At 39.9% G+C, this 21,885-nt stretch overlaps 1 protein-coding gene across 1 annotated transcript in view; it reads right to left on the reverse strand.

Moving 5' to 3' along the window:
* LOC133155591 (calsyntenin-2-like) overlaps window positions 1-11,276 on the reverse strand; it is a 135,865-nt gene extending 124,589 nt beyond the window's left edge. The window contains exon 1 of the mRNA XM_061281034.1: window positions 11,000-11,276. Within this exon, the coding sequence (XP_061137018.1) occupies window positions 11,000-11,063 (64 nt within the window). The 5' untranslated portion in view covers window positions 11,064-11,276. The remainder of the gene's footprint in view (window positions 1-10,999) is intronic.
* Between the last annotated feature and the right edge of the window lie 10,609 nt (window positions 11,277-21,885).

A 21,885-nucleotide genomic window follows, 5' to 3' on the forward strand; every position in this document is an offset into this window, starting at 1 on the left:
CTCTTGCGTGACATTTGCCTGTTTTGAGAGTCACAATGATAAGTCACTGTCTGCAATAAATATATTAAAGACCATGATGCAGATTGCAGTTACTCGGTTGACTGTTTTATTATGATCATAATTAGAGTAATGAAATAACTTTGGTCGCGATCCTCGTTAAGAGAAGCGCTTTAGAAAATGGACAATGAAATATTTGAACACGACAAAGCTTTGTCATTTCAGTGGCCTTTTACCCAGCAGGCTTTCTCATTCAAACAGTCCAAATCCAATCCAAATTATCACCAAACTTCCGACAGACCAAAGAAAAACCCAGTGTATTTTACGCATAGGGCACACAAGCATTACATGCATGGCGGCATATGTCGCTAATAGAGAGATTTCTCTCTCTCCAGTAGATTGCTTTCAACAGCAGGGCCAGGAAGGCCATTAGAGGGACAAACACATTAATAATTGTATTAAGCCATAAAAGAATCAGCTCAATGGGACCATCAAAGTATCTTGCACACAACCAGAAGCTATGCCACAATGAAAACTTCACGCAATGTTGCTTTCTGAAAGCTTCCATATATATAAAGAAATTTATGAACTGGAATAATGCCGTAGGTGTCTTCTCTTGCTAGATAAAATAAGAAATACATAAAAAGGATCTTCTAGTGAATAGGAAAAAGAAAGTTTTCAAATCACATAGTTTGTCTTGATATAAAACAATACTGTCATGCAATTTTTGATCTCTGATTTCACACATTTGTTAAACTGTTTACGTTTTTTCCCCCCACATTTTTTAGGTGCTGCTGCTTAGTCCGAAATATTTCAAATTGTCACTACAGTGCATTCAAGTTTAAGAAATCTGTTTCCCAAGACACCATGTATGTCCTCCTAAAGGCTAGACAGTAGTATTCTCATTGAAGAAGGGGTGAAAGAGCTTTTGGAGGCTCTTCCGAGTTGGGTCACAGCTCAAGTTAATTGGGGTGGTGTGGTCTTAAACACACTGGCGGAGCAAGGATTATTTTTCTTTTTGGTGGCCATGAGAGGACTAGGGGTTTCTCTGGCGGTCTGCAACACATTTTCTCTTTTTTGTTACTTTAAAAATTATACAGAAAACGCTTCCTTATAGGTCCCCTTCAGGGGACAGGTGAAAATGCAGTAGTAGAAAGTGTAGTAAAGAAGTATCTTAAAATAACCAAAAGTCAATTATTTGGCCTGGTAGCTTCGGGGTCCAAGCATATTTCAGGGAGGGGGCCAGTTATCCGGTGCCAACCCCCTTCCCCCAGCTCTGCCAGTGTTTAAACAGAAATGTGTTTGATGCAAACCTTTGGCAGCCAATGGAAATGCTCATGGATAATGTATTGTAAAACATGATTATATCAACAACGCTAAATAAATTGACCTTGTTATTCCAATACTATTAACTACTAATCGTAGGTCAAAATTCGGTAAAATGGCATGACAACACAGTGACAGTATACAAACAGATAATACATTTGAATACAGAGATGAACTTGTTTAAAAATTGCTGCAGCTTTGTGACTTATTATGCAGCAAAATGCAATTTTTCTTCTCATGGTGTTGGTATGAAGCCTCTCCGCTCTCTGAGACAGATGTTGATTTCGGCGCCGCCATCTACACTCCCCCTAATGAGAACCCGAGGGTAGGGGTGAGGGTGGAAGCAGGTTTTTCCGAGAGGTAGCTGGCCCAAACACTCGTGTATAGGCACGGATTTGCCAAAATCACCAGCCGACAATTTTAAGGTGACCGCATATAAACATGACAATTGAGCGAGACACAGGTACCCTGGTACGGAGACATTATGTAACAATAGAAGTGTGCTTGTGAGAAAGAGCAACCTTGACAGACACAAACACACACGTAAACACACGCACTCACAACTAGAGTACGCAAGTGACAAGATATTCGTAGCGGGCAAGGGGAGCGACATAAGTCTCTAGTATCTGTATGTGTCTCATGCTCATCCATTTCTGAGGGTTTTTATCATACCCGAATTATGAAAATGTTTTGCGTCCATTAATACACAAGTATTGACGAGAGAGGGAATCATGAAATTACATCGATATGAAAATGATTTAGCTGTTCTTGCCAGATGTCTGAGTTCTGTTTTTTTGACTAATTAGGTAAACTGTAAGCTTTGTATGTGTGAATGTTGAGCATTTTCTCACACAAGAACCGCTGTGTGGCTTGTTCACACACATTTTGGCCTGATTAACACCTCCATTCAAATCAAATCCAAAGAGTCTCCTTTGAGAGAAAGATGAAGGCAAAAGTCTGATAAAAAAAAAGAAAAAAAAAACACTTGAGTAGTCAATCCAAATCTTTCCAAATGGAGGATATCAGTGAATTCTCAGGGAAAGGCTGAAATTGAGAGAGGAAGATGAAATGAGAAACATATCCTAAGGGAAGTGAAGAATAGTGATAAGACTTGGGTAAGTCTTCCTCTTCGTAATTGCCTCCGTGCTAATGCTTCACCAAGTAACCAAGTGGGAGAGCAGAACAGGATGATCGCCAGAGATGACGGAGGAGATAAGATTTGTGATATCATTGACAAAGACAGAAAAATAAAATCCATAGATGGCGCTATGACAGAACAAAGGGTGAATGAGTGGAGTGAATGGATGCAAAGTAGTGGGAGGAGCAGGTACACAGTGACCCAGATCCTCCTGCACGTTAGCATGGGGTGGGGTAGGGGAGTCGAAGGCGGCATCTGCAGAGAGTGAATACAGGACGAAGAAGAGACATACAACGTAGGATTAGCAACAATTACAATGACCAAATAATAGAAGGAATGTTAAAAGTCCAGAAGCTGGACTCAATCACTCAAGGTCATGTGATCTTAAACTATAGCTCACTGTAATTTGAGGATTTGTGCTTGCATTGGCATCCATACTGTTTGGTCTCTCTTCCCTGCATGGCGTACTGTCAAAACAGAAACAACCTAGACCTAGTTCATTTGCATCAGGAAATGCACACGCACACACAAACACAGTTTAGCCTCTTGTTTGTTTCTATGTAGCTGTTACAAAGACTCAACAACTGAAGGAATTATAATTTGTAAATAAATACATCTGTAAAAAGCTTTCCACACAAATCTTAGCCCATCAATATGGACAATAAAAATGTTTGCCATCCACTCATAAGAAAACAGACCATTCTACTCAATCATTTATTATCTGTCAAACACTTGAGGTTAAACATTTATGAAGCAATTGTTACTTTCTGCCTTTAATGAGTATACCCAAAAGTTTAAAAGGTCTTCTGATGGTGTGGGGATCTTGTGGCTGATTTCATGAAGCGTCTAACTTTACCTATGGATATAAATATGAATTATTGTCTGTCTCTATGTGCAGTCCCCTACTCACCTTTCCTTCAACCCAGAATAGAAGTTCTGTCGAAAATAGATTGATGGTAGTATAACAAAACAAAAACAACAAAAATGAATTTTGCCATTGTCATATTTTCTCATCAAACCTCTGACCCCTATTTGCATGAATGTAAGGAGAGCACCCTATTGTTTTAGAAAAATGACCATCCGGTATCGCTTTGTTGGACATGCTAAATTTATTTTATCATTAGAACGTCGCACATTCATAGCCCATTTATGCCCATCCATCTGTCACTCATCAATCACCGCTGGAGTTAATCATATCTGTGACAGCCTGACAAAACCGAAGTGTTTTCTCACTCATCTCCGCCCCTCCAATCATCTTGCACACTTCTAGTATATGTATACGGCCACTCACAGCAAGGAACAAGTGGAAACAAATGCTTAAAGTCCACTGGTGTTTGAACAATGAATTACTTCATTGCTTTTATGTAGCGCATTTCAGCACCAAGGACAGTTCCCTACTTCAATTTTGCTTTTATTCACATGCACACTGTCCCACTGCAGTGTGGTTATTCTAAAAAAATATTCAGCGACATTGCCAAGGAAGCATAACGACTTAACATTTCACCATCAATCTTTTTCATTTGGACATTTCAAACATGTATAAATCAATATTTAAATCTGCTATCGTCAGCTAATAAAGAATGCGCTTACTTGCTGGATGACTGCCAGGGGGACAGACACTGATAAGATACACACCCATCGTGACTAAATAAAGTTCTTATCATTTAATGCATACGTGCAGGCTGAATTTTAACTGCTGAGCAACACCGTACAGATAATTTATGGCTTATGTAAAATATGTTTGCGTGAGCATGTGTCATTCCGCAAACACTTGTGATGATATGCACAAGTACAGTACAACATATCTGCCAGGCCCACTTCAGCTCGTCAATAGCAAACATGTGTCATGACAGTAAATACTTTCATGCAAAAAAATGGATGGATTAGTTCAAACAGAGTAGAAAAAGGATTTACAATGTGTGAGCATTTAACATCAAGGAGTAATGGGTGATGGGGTCACACAAGCTTGTGTGGTTAAGCTCATGCCATGTGGGAATGTGCAACAAGAAGGAAACAATGAATACCCAATACATATGTTTGTGCAGGCTGCTTGTGGATAATCATCAACCTTGCAAAACATCAGCAAATACACAACGCTAATGGTTTTTGTTTGGGCTGCGTGTGCTGACTGCCAATTAACACCAAAAGAGATGTAAAAAAAAAAAAAAACAGCAGTGTAATATATAAACAATAACATAATATGTAATAGAGTGTATTTATGAATTAAGGGTTAAGTTCAGCAACAGGCGGATTTCTTTTCCTCGTCAAACCTAAAAGGAAAAAAGGGAACATTACCTAAAAAAAAACCTGATGTGCTAGAAAAAAAAAAGACATTTTTAAATCAACACTAAAGCCATCTCTGATCAAATTGTGCTGTTGACCAGTGATATCAAAATGTATGCCAGATTGGTCATAGTAATTTAAATAGCCATGATAAACACACCTGATCAATTTGTTGAGACTGATTGTCAACATAGTCATTTGTTTTAGATCTGCACCAGTGAGGCCAGCATTAAGTGTGGGTCCTTCTTCCAATTTTTTCCAATTTGTGGGGCAAATCAATTAGTCTTGGCTGTCTGAGTGACTATCTACTGCCAAAACTGGACAAATAAAATCTGATGAGGAGACAGCCACTCACTGTGCAGTGCATCCAGGACTCTTGGCAACTGAACAATGGGCTTGCACACACATATTATAAAGCACCCTAATTTGACATTTTAAACAACAAAGGAAGGTGAAAATAAGGGGGGGATCTCAGCCGCTGAAAAAAAAAACGAAATCATCTGTAATATGTGAAAAGAAAACCAACCACGTAATGAGTAGTGAAGGAAAATTATGTTTGGGTCTCTTTTTGTCTTGTGTAGCTCTGAATACCTTTCCAGTGACAAGGTAACTGTGCTATTCAATGAACCTATTGTGCGTAGATTTGGAATGTGGGAGGAAGTCTGGGTAGCTGGAAAAACACAGACATGCTTGAGAAAGCGTGAACGTCACCAAGAAGGGCCTGAGCCAACATTTAAACATTTAAAGCTCTTGACAGCAAGACGGACGCTGAGAGTGCTACTTCACCACACAGCCCAATTTTTTAAATTTTTTTTTATTGAATTAGATATCAAATGTAGTCCAAGTATTTAGTTTCCTTTCATTCACCAAACAAAAATTCCATGATGTTTCAGTTTATTTCGGCGGCAGATTGTCTGAATGGGTTTGTGATAAAATACATACAGACAGTAAAATTTTGTATGGCGAAAAAAGGACTGGTGGTGTGTGTGAAGAAGGTATCATCCATCCTTTGGTCAAGGACAGTGCGGTATTAGAAGACTGGAGCTTTAATGTTGAAAGTTGGCTAGTTGTTTTAACTCCATTAACACAAGCACTTCAAGATTAATAAACAGCTTTTACCTTCAAGCAATAATCGTTGCAAATAGAAAGCCATAAAATTCAGGAAATTCATTTGACCTAATCGCTGTTTTACTAAATAGCATTGACTAAATGTGATTCAACTAAATGTTTTCTTTTATAATGTTCTTAAGTGCGGTTTGTGGAATGAAGAGATTATGACTGTAAAGAGAAAGCAAATAGTACAGTATTTTCCATTGGTCCTATTGAAATGTTTTTGTGTGTGTGTGTGTGCGTGCGTACATATATTATTGAGTAGGGTATTTATTTTATGTATGCATCAAGCAAGAGCAGAACTTTGAATTCCATTGTATTTATCATTAGTATATAGTACAAGAGCAATCATGGACATAAAGACATCCATGCGTTTTCTATCCGTCTTTGCCTGTTCAGGGTAAGAGCTGACTTCAGGTGAAAGGCTGACTGCAGCCTGTGCAGTGTAAATGGTTGCATATTTGTGCTCTTTGTTCGGAAGGCAACCAGTCCGGTAAAAGGCTTCTAACCCTAACCCCATGCCCCCCCCCCCCCCCCCCCCGACTAATAGAAGTAAAGCAAATAGATGCTTCAAGAGCTGATTAATACACAATCAGTTGCACCCAATCAAGAGACTTCGAAAGAATCATTTGGTTAATGAACATTTGTCCATAATAGTCACATTTGTCTTCTATTGTTTGCCCAGGACAGCAGTTGAACTTCCCTGAGCGCAGTACCCCGCCACCTCCCATCAAAGCAACCATCTGCAACCCCAAATGAAAATGGTTACAGCACGCAAGCGCAGAGCAAAGCAGCATTATTCGCTATCTGTCATGTTCCTCCATATTGCTGAACCCTGCACGCCTGACTGCAATGGCCCAGCTTGGATTTGGCCCACATCTTGTTTCAAAGCCTTAGCGGAGGATTTATAGCATGCCCTGTAATGCATGGCCACGGACTCTCTCTCCAATAAGCAAAGATGAATGTGCATTGGATTTTCTTCCGACCCCCATTTCAGATGTTGCATAAACACAACACACACACATCCACACACACATGCAGAACCCCTGTGTTTCAAACTATGGAACCCGCGTCAATTAAACGTGATATCCCTAGACAACACTATGTCAATAAAACCTAAAACTAGTTAAAACCTGGCTGTTGTTTCTTACATGTAGATTTGGCAGTCGAAATAGACATAATGAATCTGCAAAAATGTCCTACCAACAAAGAGAAGCAGTGGGAAGCTGAATTAAAGTACACTGTGTCGATAATGAGCTATCTAAATTCAGAGTTTATATTGCTCGGAATTACACAAAAGCGTGGTTCGAGGCAGCACTGGCAGAAATTCGGCAGCTTTTTCTGCTTGGCTGCCTGATGATTTTCCCTGTTGAGCAGCGACAGGGTCGGTCGGTCCTGGCAAAAGCCGGGGAATGTATCTGCGGGGCAATATTTTAGGTTATACCGACATCTTTTTTGCATACTTGGTGGCTGTCAAAATGTTGGCCGCAATCTGTCACTCTCGCACGTGCGAGGCCAAACATACCCCAAACGCATCCATATGCACAGCACAGAATGTTGGCTCTTTAAGCCCTGATTGCTGACAACTCTGAAGCACATACTAAGTGGATACACACACATTTAGACACACGCGCCGACTTTAAAAGGATGACTGGAGGGTGACAGCGGTTAAAGGAGGCTGCACGTCCACGCTTCCCTGGAACGAAACGGTGGCTAAACAGAAAATGACAGCAGCGGCAGCTCTTCAAAGTTATCTGGAAAACAGCATTGCATACTAGCGCTACAATAGCGGATCCTTTAGCACATATGACATGAAAGAACGGTTTTAATTGTATCAATCGTAAGAAGTGTTGGATTTGCAGCTATTTGGAGATTGTTTCTTGCTTGTTCTTTAAACCTTGGCTGGTGAAGGAAACAAGAGTCAGTCTTGACAAATGCTTAACTCACTATAGGTTAGAATTACAAGGACTTATGATAAATTAGTGAAAACAATTGTATACGTAGGGATAATCACGTAATAATATGCTTTGGTTGATGTTTTAAACTTTTTCAAACATTTAACTCCTCGCTGTAAATTTAAGGGTCAGATTAAAAAGATTTCTTTTGAGTCTGTTAAAATTCATATTCTCATTGTTAATATGTTTTGTAAGACATACACTTCCTACAAGTTGTCAACCATAGTTTGACTAAAACCTAGTTTTAGTTACCTATTCCAAGTGTTTACAAACCTACTGGACGGTTAAGGCATGCTGGATGTACCGTCATTTCCGAATTATAAACCGCACCTGAATATAAACCACTCCAGCTAAAATTGGGGGGAAATCCTGTTTTGTTCATATATAAGCCGCACCGGACTATGAACCAGAGGTGTTTTAAATGAAATGTCATCAATTCTATTACCTGTATTACCAAAAAAAAATCAGCTTACAATATCATAAAATCTGAGAAAGATCCATAGATAAGACAAAGCGGACTATAAGCCGCAGGGTTTTCAAAAGCTTGTCCAAAAAGTAGTGATTTATAGTCTGGAAATTACGGTAATTATGGTATTTTACCGTAAGTAATGTTTTAGAAGAGCACCAGCACGCTACACCATAGAGATAACTGCACAAATGAAATATTAAAGTAAAAAGTCAAGGAAAAATTCAAGTATTTTGACACACAGGAGCAGACAGAGGTGGGTGCTTTTAACCCTACTTGTTTGAAGTCAGGAAGCCAGAGCCGGTCACTAGAAGAGAAAATGGAAGTAAAAGCAGTGACTGTGACTGTGACAAAGGAGTCTGGAGAATAGTCAACACAACACCATACAGAGTCATTTGGAAATACAGACTCTGGTATTATTTGTGTACGCCGCGGTATCGACTGTATTTATTATTTATATTTGCTCGAGTAACTTCAACTCGGTACCACAACAGCTTTAGAGACGGATCAGTCGATTGTGCTAAATAATGCATGAAATGTTTAAACACGGTAACATTCTTGAGCTGCCTTTTCCATGCATGAAAATTTTACACTTGTAATATGCACAGTAAAAACTACGCGACAGTTGTCACTTATTTGTTTGGCTTCGGAAATATCCAAAGACGAGAGGGTGTGAGATTCAAATTGCAGATGATACATTCTGATTGTATTTCATATTTGAACTGCGATGTATCGCTGAATTTTTATGACACCTATGTAAAGAGGTTCTAGAGGAATATTGCAGAATATTTAAAATTGTTGCTCTCTGACCTTTAAATCGATGCTTGAGGAAAATTGGTATACTTAATACAGGAAAGAATAAATCCAGCTGAAAATTAAAATTATCAAATGAAATGTTTTCCACAAGAAATTTTTAAAGATTGACAAAATCAGCAGGATTTTCAAGCCTAACAAAACTAGTAGACTCTCAGCCATACCTATACCACAACTTTTGCTACTATGTTCAACTTTCAGCCAGTTTTCGCAATGCCCGTATTTTTAAAATCCTTTGTCAATATTTTTCACTCATGTTTTAAACTTCTCTCATCTAAAATGAATGTCGCTATGTAAAATGTCTTCAATAGTGATCAGTAATTTTCCTTCCTACAACTAAGGTCATTTAATCCCTGATAAATGTACACATAAAGTAAGTCAGAAGACACACAACACTCTCAAGTTGCTTGTTCACAAGATACAAGGTTAAAGCTTAAACGTGGGGGCCATGTCAAGGTCCGCATGTGTTTTCACTGCAGCTGGCCAAGCACCAACAGGGAGACTCTTACCTGTGTCTAAAGGCAGCAATGGTGACGTCTTTACACACTCATAGTGTCTCAGGACAGCCGGGGCAAATTGACAGGTGTCACCTTGTTATTCTCCTGAGCCAAAGCCAAGCTCAGTCTGCAGGGAGTTGATTAGCAAGAACCTGTTGCCACATTTACCCACGGCACAATGCCAAACTCATGAGAGAATCGAGCAGACAAGCTGCATTGGGGACATTGGTAGACCTAAAATTAGCTCAGCAATGAAGCGAGACTGCCAACAGTATGGCACATGTTTATGAGATCTCGATGTCATTATCACATATCTATGGCTTTGGGTGTTTTGGAATTCTAATGAGTTAATTACAGCTGTATATTGAATTAGTGTCTAGATAAATCCTGTCAATGCTTCATTTATGTGCAGGGTACATAATGCATATGCTAACTTAATTAAACATAAATTAAGGGAAGTCTGGATTGAAACAGGGGAGAACATTGTTGCTTAGTGTTATTGTGCTGGTGATGGATTTTTGTGACCACAAACAATACAAACAATTGCATCTTTTTGTTTCTTTCAGTAGCACTGCTGATAAAACCACAAATCATAATTCAATGGGTCCAGAAATGACCGCAAACAATATTTGCATTGTTTCTTTCTCCTTCACCTTATATGAAAAAATATGCCATCTTGTGTCGTCATCGTGTAGTGCGCTGTTGTCTAAGTCTTATTGTTTCGATTGCAAACGCAATAAAATTGACCACAATAGTATGTTGTAGTAAGTAATGGGATATAATAAATATTAAATAGCAGGTGTTGCAGAAGGTATACAATAATATAGTTTTGAATAATTACTACATCTATGCAATACCTTGTGGAAGGTGGGGTAAAAAACAACACTTAAAATGCACTAACAAGTCACTTTAAACCTATAGTACAAAAGAAATTGATGCACCCCAAGACCAGTCTGAGAAATGGGCTACAATAAAAATATGAGGAGCTAACTACTGTTTTGATGTCGTTAAATAAAAAGGATCCCCTTAAGTGCTATAAAGTACTGCAAACACTTTCTACGATGCACCTGCACAATTTGTAAAGAAATTCAAATCAAATTTACAGTGCTGCAGAAATGACAATGCTATAATAATAATAATTGATGATGATGATGATGATGATGATGATGATGAGAAGAAGCTTTTTGTATTATTCTATTGTGCATGTCTCCCATCGGGTGCAATTCGTTATCAGGTGAGAGGATGAGTGAGGTGAAATGACAGAGGCAAGATCAAATCTCAGCAATTATGAGTTATCTGCATCACTGGGGCAGCTCTGTATCGACAAACGCCCCATCGTCTAAGCATCCCACCACGCAGTACAGTGATGTTACTCTTCACGTGCAGTATGATTTACATTAATATTCTTTCCTACCATTGGAGTGAGCTGCGCTCAATCCCAGAGCGACCACAGCCAACACACCGGCTGCTGTCAGCATCTTCTCGGTGGAGACCTCTTTCCTCTTCTTCTTTCCTTTATGGATTTATCTCTTTGCCCTCTTCTGCCTCTTTCGCACTCTTGCTGTTGTTCACTCCCCACTCGGTCTGAGCAAAGCAGGGACACGTCGCTGACTAGATGTGGGACAGCGTGTTGGGAAAGACGCAAAAGCGGTGCACCGTGCGCGTCGGCGGATTGCGAGCAAGTGGAGAGCTTTCTGCTTGAGCGGGACGAGAAGCCGGCAGGAGCCCGGGACTGGACCGGTGCAAACGTCACAGGGAGGAGAGACGTGCATTTACAACCCCCCCCCCCCCCCACCCCACCCCACCCATTCTCCTTGCAAAAGCCCTCCCTCCTTATTTTTCACCCGCCTCCCATCCGATGTCCTCACACGCTCACACGTTTCCAAGCAGGATCGGCTGACAAAAACTCATATTGCTGCTGCCGCTGTTGTTGTTGTTTATTGCTCATTGCATTTTGCTTACAACAAACAAATCCATGCGTGGCAGCACATCTGTTAAAACAATTACTATAGTCGCCAACTTTTGCTACTTTACATGTTATAGGTTATATACGGGTATCATTCAAAACTTTACACACAGACATATCATGCATGATATATTGAAATACATATATTTAAAACCCTCATTTAGCACATTGATAATGAACTGGAAAAATGGGACAGTGAACATTAGTTTTTATATATACAGATAGATAGATAGATAGATAGATAGATAGATAGATAGATGGATGGATGGATGGATGGATGGATGGATGGATGGATGGATGGATGGATGGATGGATGGATGGATGGATGGATGGATGGATGGATAGATGGATAGATGGATAGATGGATAGATGGATAGATGGATAGATGGATAGATGGATAGATGGATAGATGGATAGATAGATAGATAGATAGATAACCATTCAAAGGTTTGCGGTCATGTAGTCCTTATTTCTAAAATAAAATTGCTAAATTTTTCAATGACTTTATAATGACATTAAACTAATCAGGAATACACTCCATACATTGTTAATGTGGTAAATTCTAGCTGCAAACGTCTGATTTTTAATGGATATATCTACATAGGCGCATAAAGGCGCATTCCCGGAAACCATCACTCCAGCGTTCTAATGGTCCATTGTGTTTGCTAATTGTGTTAGAAGGCTAATGGATGATTAGAAAACCTCTGAAAATCTGTGCAATGATGTTAGTTACAATGGAAAATACTAAATTGCCTAAATTGCGGTAGTGTACATACATAAAGGGCCCAGTCTTACACCTTGCCAAGGTGTATCGATAATATGGGTAGACGTTTTTAGGAAAATGAGAAATAATAATAAATAAGGAAAGGTAACTCTTCTGCACCATGAGCCACTTTGGTGTAAGGACATATTTTGATGGACCATAGAAGCCACGGCGCAGGAACACGGAGATAACTGTCGTGAGAGTTATGTGACAATACATGGCATAGAAATACCCTTAACTACCTGACTTGTTATGTAACAATGTATCAATCCCCGTCTTTACGTCAAACAAACCCTATTGTTGCCAAACTAACCTGCTGGGAAAAAAAGCAGAGACCAGCACGGTTTTTCTGTGTTTTTGTGCTGGTCTTGCTGCTGTCGCAGCAACAGCTGAAACAAAACAAAACAGCTCAGATTCAAACAGCTGAACTTTCAGTGCCCTGCAATTCACCCTATGAACTGAGCCACAGGCCCACTCAGGAGCTAATAAATAATAAAATAAAAATCACAGAATGCCAGGACGGCATACCTGGAACCTTCAATATAGGTGGTTCCGTTCTGTACAGTAAAAAATGAAACAGACATGCATTAATTTTGTCCTTATTTAAGCATTGTAGCATTTTTGTCACCTGGGTCGGGAATGTGGTCCTATGTATCCCCTGAGATGCATTGCCAAGAACAAAATGTGACTCACCCACAGCAAGGAATAATCATCAAATGCACAGATGGTCATGCTGTACACCATGTATTAAAGTAATGAAGGTGGATATTAATGTAAAGGAAAACACACTCAGCTAATTCACATTATTAAGTGCATCTATACACTCCACTGCAATCCTCCCTTCCTCACCTAAGACCCAAATTAGGAAAAGTGTATCAATAAATGAATGGATGGAGAAAATGCATTACGTTTAGACATTTAAAATAATGTATTCTCTCAAAAAGCATTGACTGAGACTTTCAAAGAAAAACGAGAAAACTATCAGTATTGACTATGTTGAGCACACATCGTAGCATCAGCTAGTTACATAATGGAGTGAGCTTTTAAAAAGCTCTCTATGTTTAGACCATGTCATTGCTTTCTGAAATATGCAATCAAATTAATAAATAATGTCGTTTTTCAACATTAAATGTGTGCGTGGGCTTCTATTGGCATGCATATGAGAGTGTCAGCACCTCGCACCCCCACCTAGAAGGATTAATAATACAGTACATTACATTTCTCAGCTACTTTTTCTCTCGGGTTTCCTGCAGGTTAAGAATTGTTTGGTACGTTTTTCCCAACGTTTTCCAACCGCCAACGCCATTGTAAAATGTTTCGAGCATTGATTGAATTATTGCACTGTGAAATGTATTTGCGATATTTGCTCTTATATAGTATCATACAAAAGAATAGTACAGTAGCCTCTGTCTTTTGGTGTGGAGCCAAATTACTTAAATTTGACCTTCGTTTATAATAAACTCCTGCAAAACACGAAGGTTCTAGACTAGTGAGTCACTGGGTGATACTTTACATGAGTCATTTTGTAGTCTGCTGCTGCAGCTCAGTACATATTTTAGGTGCTTTGCAGAGATTTATGCGTTATAGTAAACACAGCAGTATGAATCTATTTATTACACTTTACTGATCTCGGAGGACAAATTCTAGGAGTAGTCTCTTTAGGCTTTGAAGAGATATCAGAGTCTGGGCTGTGTTTTGTAGCTCGAGGGCACTGATCCCAGGAATTACTTTTGTTCAGCTTTTGATGGTGGTTTATTGTCAAATTTCTACATTTTATTTACCTGTATACATGTCCTCCACAAGTAGGTTATGGGAACAGTGAGATCAATTCCTTTGCTATTGCAGTAGGCGTTGACAGCAAAAGTTGAATTTGAGACAAGATATCAACATTTAAACTTGTATCTTCAGATATAATTACAATAAATGTATTTGTGGAATACACAGATGAGCATAAAAGTTGTGGTGCTTTCTGTATGGTTGCTCTGATTTACATAACCAGATCCTGGTTTTTATTTCTCAAATCATTCTGTGTGCTGTACTGAATGCACAATTGCGCCACAACTTAAACCTGCTTTTGCCTGATCTAATGTCTAGTCTACTTTCTGTTACTAAACAGTCGAGTGTGCTGGGGCAATCTACAGAGAAAGCATCTACATGATAAAACACTTTATATAAATGTACTGTTTTATATTTGGGAGAAAGCTCATGTGCATTGGCTGTTCCATTTGGAATGTTGCAGCACTAATTCATAACTATTCAAAATTTGTTCAGCCACTTATCAAAACTAGTTTCGGAACTCACTTCATGACAATTTATCCAGTTTTGGTTGCATGACTCAGCGAGTTTTTTGCCCCAGTTCTGTGAAATTCCAGGACTTTAAATCAACTTGAGTTTGCTTGACATGTCAAAGTCATATATCTATGCGCTATTATTTCTCAAATTGTTCCTCTCGTCTACTTGTTCTTCTTAACCCTCGTCTTCCATCTCTAGCACTTTCCTCTTCCCCTCATTAAACCCTTAACAGAGAGCTCCTGCTTTTCCAGTGTTACCCAGTCACCATTTCTGTGTTCGATCTATCTTCCCATATCTCTTTTTGCAGCCACTCTGCTCTAATGTCTCAGCCTTTCCCGTTAGTCGACACATGACCTAATCACTCCATTGTCAAAGCATCCACATTTCTCTATCAGCACCTCTACAAGCCTCCATTCTAGTCAGTGTGTGACAAAGAGCAGTGACTTAGGATACTCCCACTGACAGCTGGCACAGGCTTTAGTGAGAGAGAGGTTGGATGGAAGGAGGGAGGGTGAGGTAAAGACATTGGTGTTTGCCCCCAAGCTTTCCCAGAGGAAGTGTAGGTGGTGCCACCTACATCATGCAGAAGTCTAAAAACCCATTCGGGCAGATGGGGCTTTTTGTCACGTGGGTAGTTCTCATAATGCAGTTATCTTATCCACCAAAGGGCACAACTAAAAAAGTTGAATACTTGTTTTCTTCCTCTGTATGTTTTTTTTTGTGTGTGTTTCTGGCATTATAACACACAGTTATTACATTGTCCTGACTCTTGAGGTGTGAGGTGTTTTAATATACAGCATAATTCATATCAAACAAGTGAAGTTGTACCCACCTTCACCTAGTTTACTTGTTACGGTTAATCGTGCGTATTCATCTATTGGGTTGACCTTTAGGATAATTACAGTAGATCAAGAAATGTAAACAATGGAAATGTGCATCTAGATTACAATTGAAATGAATATTTGCTCTCCCATAAGCATACACTTACTAATTTTAGTATAATGCTGTTTTGCAATAGGACTAAAAAATGTTCATGGTGCGGGCGAGCCTCAGCCTACTCTGCAAGCTTCCCCGGACTGCAAGTACCTACACCAAATGTAAAAACAAAATTTGTCAACAGAATCTTGCCAAATGTTAGCAGGTACAAGGCATACAAGAAGTTTAGAATTCCATATTTTGATAAAACAGCCAATGACATTCGAAAGAAAAGTGCTGTGAGAATTTGCAGATCAATGACAAAGCATGAACCTTGTTGTAAGTCCTTGAGGTGTCCCTCAGTTCTTTTCATCGAGTCTGTGAACCTGAAGAAGTGGACGCCACATTGACTGCCAGCTGAGTCAACACTAATGCATGCTCAGAATAAACTACTGCCGATTGATGCATTTCCAGTCCATGAAATTCAAAGCAGGTTGGTGTATTGAAGCTGGTGCGATATCTTGAAAAGGCCCCACTCTCTGGGACGTTCACTACACACACAGCCCAATGAGCACAGCATCTGTTGAGAGATTTCTTGTCATTGGCAGCCACTCATAGGCAAAGATGGCGCTGTATTAAAGTGCATTGAAATCAAGATACCATGTTTCTCAGGGGCAAGGTGGAAAAGCAGAACATGATAAGATAGAAAAGATGACCAGCAGTAGGTCCAACATTGGAAGGTTAGCTTTAAAGAACTCACCGAAATGTTTAAAGTGGCATGTGGTGGGAGGCCGGGCAAAAAGTCTAATCCTCTTTTCTTTGTTTCTCCAGGGATTGTAGCGACTTGTGTGGTGATGTCTCGTATACATGATTTACTTCCGTGACAAAATCCAATGTATGCTTGAATGGGTTGATTATTCAAGATACAGATTGGAGCTTTGACATTTTCTTCCAACCAGGTGGCGATGTCTTGAGATTAATAAAGTAGTGCACAAAATCTACATCAGTGACGTGCGGTGAGGTTCATGACTGGGGAGGCAATGACGGCACTTGAGAACTGAAATGCACATCACTAGTACAAAAGAGTGCGGATTGTCAAGGAGTTGAAATAGCCGACTGGTTAATGACACGGGCTCTCGTTTGGCAAGAGATTGGTTCGATCCCAGGTGTGAGCATATGCCAAAATGTGCTCTCAGATCTTTTGAGTGAACCGATTCTAAAGATTCAGTTCACTTAACGGGAATACACATCACTAGTACAAAAGAGTGCAGACGGCCATGAACTGCCAGGTCGAAGTACCCGACTGGTTAGTGACAAGGGCAAATGCTTGGTAAGAACTAGGTTCGATCCCGGGTGTGGGCATGTACTTAACTGTGCTTTTGTATGCGTACACAATTGTAAGTATTTATGTGTAAATACAAAAGGTGTCCCCGCCCCCAAAATGGCGGAGGAAACCATTTAGGTTAGGGTTAGGGGTTAAGGCTAAGGGTTTAGGGTTACGGCTAGGGGTTAGGGCTAGGGTTTAGGGTTAGGTTTTAGGTTTAGGGTTTAGGGTTAAGGCTAGGGGTTAGGGGTTAGGGGTTAGGGGTTAGGGGTTAGGGGTTAGGGGTTAGGATCAGGATTAGGGTTTAGGGTTAGGATCAGGATTAGAGTTTAGGGTTAGGGTTAGGGTTAGGGTTAGGGTTAGGGGTTAAGGCTAAGGGTTGGGGTTAAGGCTAGGGGTTAGGGTTAGGGTTTAGGGTTAGGGTTAGGGTTAGGGTTAAGGTCAGGATTAGCGCTAGGGGTTAGGGTTTAGGGTTAGGGGTTAGGGGTTAGGGGTTAGAGTTAGGGTTAGGGTTAGGGTTAAGGCTAGGGTTTGGGTTAGGGTTTATGGTTAGGGTTTAGATCTTTTGAGTCAACCGATTCTAAAGATTCACTTCGAGAACTGTAATGCACATCACTAGTATGCCAGCCAATGGCTGGTAGGTCGAAATAGCCGACTGGTTAGTGCTTTGGGCTCTTACCCGGCAAGAGCTAGGTTCGATCCCAGGTGTGAGCTTACACCTAATGGTGCTTTTATATCCTTTGAGTGAACCGATTCTAAAACTTGAGAACTGGAATGCATATCACTAGTACAAAAAAGTTCATACGGGGAAGGGCTCAAGGTCGAAGTAGCCGACTGGCTAGTGACATGGTCTTCAGCTTGGTAAGAAGTTGGTTCGATACCAGGTGTGGGCACACACCCGGACGTCCTTTTAGATCTTTCGAGTGAACCGATTCTAAAGACTCAGTTAAATTTATAACTGTAATGCACATCACTAGTACAAAAGAGTGCAGACGGCCAAAGGCAACCAGGTCGAAATAGCCAACTGGTTAGTGGTGCGGGCTCTTGCTTGGTAGGAGCTTGGTTCAATCCCAGTAATGAGCATGTACTCACGTGCTTTTAGAATTGTAACCTTAACAAGAAATGCAAGTATTTGTGTAAATACATAAAGTGGCCCCACCCCCAAGTTTGCAGAGTAATCCAATGGAACTTTTTTTTTTTTCAATCGTGTAGTGTACCTATTGAAGTGTCCATGAGGTGTACCTAATCACAGGCCACTTCAAAGGTCACAGGTGTCAAGCTCTAGTCCTTGGGGCGGCATTCCAACATGTTTTCCAAGTTACCCTCGTTAAGTGCACCTGCGTGAAAAGTTTTAGCTCCTGCAGAACGTGAAAGGAGCTAAAACTTTTCACGCAGGTGCACTTAACGAGGGTAACTTGGAAAACATATTGGAACGCGGCCCCTCAAGGACTGGAGGTCGACACCCCTGGTTTAAGCAAAAAGTGCCCGCCCTCACCCCCACTTTCTGATTGGCTGTTTGATCTGTGACGTCATTCGGACACTCTATTAGGTACACTGCCATTTTCAGGTGTACCTAATAACAGGCCACTTCATTAGGGAAAGATCATGGTCAAAGTTTAAATGAAAGTGAAAAGTGCCACACCCGCCCTCACCCCCACTTTCTGATTGGCTGTTTGATCTGTGACGTCATTCGGACACTCTATTAGGTACACCGCCATGTCATGTTCGTTCGCGAAGATTTACGAGTGAGTGACAGACGGCGTTGCTGCTATGCCAGCCGACACACGTTATGCCGACATTGATGTTTTAATTTTGTATTTGTTGGATTGTAGTTGATGGTGTTATTATACCGAATGTGTTTGAATAAAAGGTTGAAAACACTTGTTAATTTGGGGGACCCCCAACTCGTATAACAACGTAAAACACAGATTGTCATATAAAGCAGTTAACCAAATGTCTGATTTTTAGGTTTTAATTGGCGAATATAAAAACAAGGAATAAAACACCAGACAAGTTTTGACATAAATGTTTACTTAATAACAATAATAATAATAATCCATCCATCCATTTTCTGTACTGCTTAGTCCCCACGGGGGTCGCGGGTGTGCTCGAGCCTATCCCAGCCGTCATCAGGCAGTAGGGGGGGGGACACCCTGAACCGGTTGCCAGCCAATCGCAGGGCACAATTAATAATAATAACAATAATAAATATTAAAAATAATAATATTAAAAGTAAATTTCAAACCAGCAATCCAATGTGAAATTGCAGTAGATATATTGGATGACATTATTTAGGCGTTTATATGCATACACGTTATTTAAAAACTACTTTAAGTGTTATAAAATCAAGATTACCCAAAGAGAAGCATAATCTCCCCATTGTTGCACAACAGCACATCCCTTCATGCAATAAAGTTAGCCGTTAGCTTGGACAAAACGTGCATAAACCAGACCAGACCTTGCATACCGACTTGAAATACTCACAAAAATAGGGCCCTGAGTGTTCATAGCACATCCAAGACAACCAGTTCCATCCCCTGCTGTCTAAGTGGAAAGTGTTCCTCAATCACTCCAGAGTCCAGCGCTGCAGTCTAGACACACACAAGAGGATATCTGTCAGATGAGACCCTCCTTCAGTGGCTGAACCAGAAGTTTGTTCGGCTTTGTGCCTCAATGACACAAAACACACACACACACACATGCACAGAGAGATCTAGGAATTATATTCCAACCAGTAGAAAAATACACATCTGCTTCAGAGGGTTTATTGCTATCCCTCCTCTGAGTCTGGCTTCAAGTAGTGTTAAGCCAACATGCTGACATAAAGACAGCCCCACTTATCTTGAACTAACGAGAGAGGAGAATACCGCCATTAAAGATACAGAACCTTTATTCTGTCCAAATTGGTTTGTTTGTAAAATGTAAGACGCTCTGTGTATCTGGTCTACACAGATATCTGCAATTTGAATACCATTAGACTTCAGAGCAAATCAGACCAGTTGGACTCTGTGACCGTTCATTAATTACTTGCTGATAGGGAGAGGGACATACTGTGATTAGGTTTCTATTAACAATGCTTTTAGAAAAATACAAATATCCAACAGAATGTTGGATAAACACTGACAAAAATTATGCCATTGATATAAAACCCGAAATACGCAACATGCATTTACTGGTCGGCAGTGCTTCCAGCTTCAAGAAGAAATAAAAAGAAGATTAATTTCTATGACCTCAGAAACATCTGGAACAATATTCTTGAACGATAATTTACAAAGCAGGAAATTTGTTTCCAAGATTAATCATGCAGAAGTGATTTTTTTCGCCCACCAAGATGTTTAAATATGAAACGCAAAAAAATGTTTAATTAACTGCATCATGAAGGTGTCAACTGCAGGCAATTTCTCACTCGTGACAGTTTTATATGCACTAATGTAGACATTTTTTATAAGGGCTGCATACCAAAGAGAGGCTATACTCCACATATCCATTTCTCTTCTGTGGCATTCAAGGTCACGGGTCTGCTGGAGTCCACCCGAGGCAAACGAACATTGCATGATATCTAACACGTAGACATTTGAATGCTCTTAAGATATTTACATGCATGCAAATGTGCAGCACGGAAGCGGCAGTGAGTTTTGGGTGTTAATTACTACGCCACTTACACATGTCTCTGATACTACCTCAGAAGATGAAAGAGTTCCTGGTAAAATGGCTTGGGGTCCTTCAAGTATAGTGTTAAGAATAAAATGTGTTAAGAAGGATAAAATGACAGAAACTTGGTTTTATTATTTTGTGTTGTTTACTTGTATGTATATTGTGTACTATGTCTTGTCATCGTGGGATAGTGGGAACGTTATTTTGATTTCTTTGTGTGTCTTGGCATGTGAAGAAATTGACAATAAAGCAGACTTTGACTTTGACTTTGACTAACCTGATCAGTTCTAATGCAAAAGCAGAACAGAGATACAGTACAACACAACAGCGTAAAAACAAAACTAAATAAAAGACGAGCGATCACTTATGATACACAGTTTTCTCACAATGAATGGAAAGCACAAACGTTTGTCATCACTGAACCCAAATTATTCTGATAGTTTTGAATCCAGCAAAGTTGAAACAAGGGGATCAAAAAGTTATGCTGCAGAACATTGTAGTAGCAGCATGTTGACACAGATGGCTCAATAAATAAACCAATTGTTAGGAACTCAGAGAAAGATGAAACACTCTCTCTCTCTCTCTCTCTCTCTCTCTCTCTCTCTCTCTCTCTCTCTCTCTCTCTCTCTCTCTCTCTCTCTCTCTCTCTCTCTCCCTCACACACACACACTAACTGAAATACAATCAGAAACAAGATTACTAGGCAATTTTTTGATTTAGCAAAATGACAAGTTACTCTTGAGTCTATTTTGAAAGTTATCACAAGCAGCATGAGAAGCATCCTTAAGAGAAGGAAGGAATGTCGAGCCAGATTTGCAAATGTTAATATTTCTTCTCAGTCCAATTTTGTATTATGTATGTACGTATGTATGTACATCTAAATCTCGATTTTAGCCGCTTCAATCCTAAGCGACTTTCTGTCTAATGTGGTTTGGTCATGAACCTCTTTTTTTTTTGTCATAAATACATTTTTAAGTGGTATTATAAATGGATGATATAAGGACCGTACGTGATAAGTGGCTGGTTTATTCTCTCTTCTATCCAATTCACATAGCATCAAAATGACTTAATCAATCCGCCTGATATTGTCATCTGTGTATTGCTTCTCTTTTAATAAAATGTCAATGGACTTTGATGTGTACTACATATGAAGAACGGGTGCACATATTCCTCCTGGCAGGAGATATACGCTGTCCAAGGTACCAGTCTTGCGGACACATGATAAAATACGATCTCCCCAATTAAATCGGGAATCCAAAAGAACACGTTCAATGCAAATAACCTGAAGGTGGAATGCATTACTGTGTAACACTTAGGATGCAAATCAAGCTGCTTTGTCTTTGTCTCTCTGAGGTATTATCACAGAACTCTATTGATCAGTGCTCA

This window comes from Syngnathus typhle, linkage group LG6, assembly GCF_033458585.1.
Source record: "Syngnathus typhle isolate RoL2023-S1 ecotype Sweden linkage group LG6, RoL_Styp_1.0, whole genome shotgun sequence".
Classification (NCBI taxonomy): domain Eukaryota; kingdom Metazoa; phylum Chordata; class Actinopteri; order Syngnathiformes; family Syngnathidae; genus Syngnathus; species Syngnathus typhle.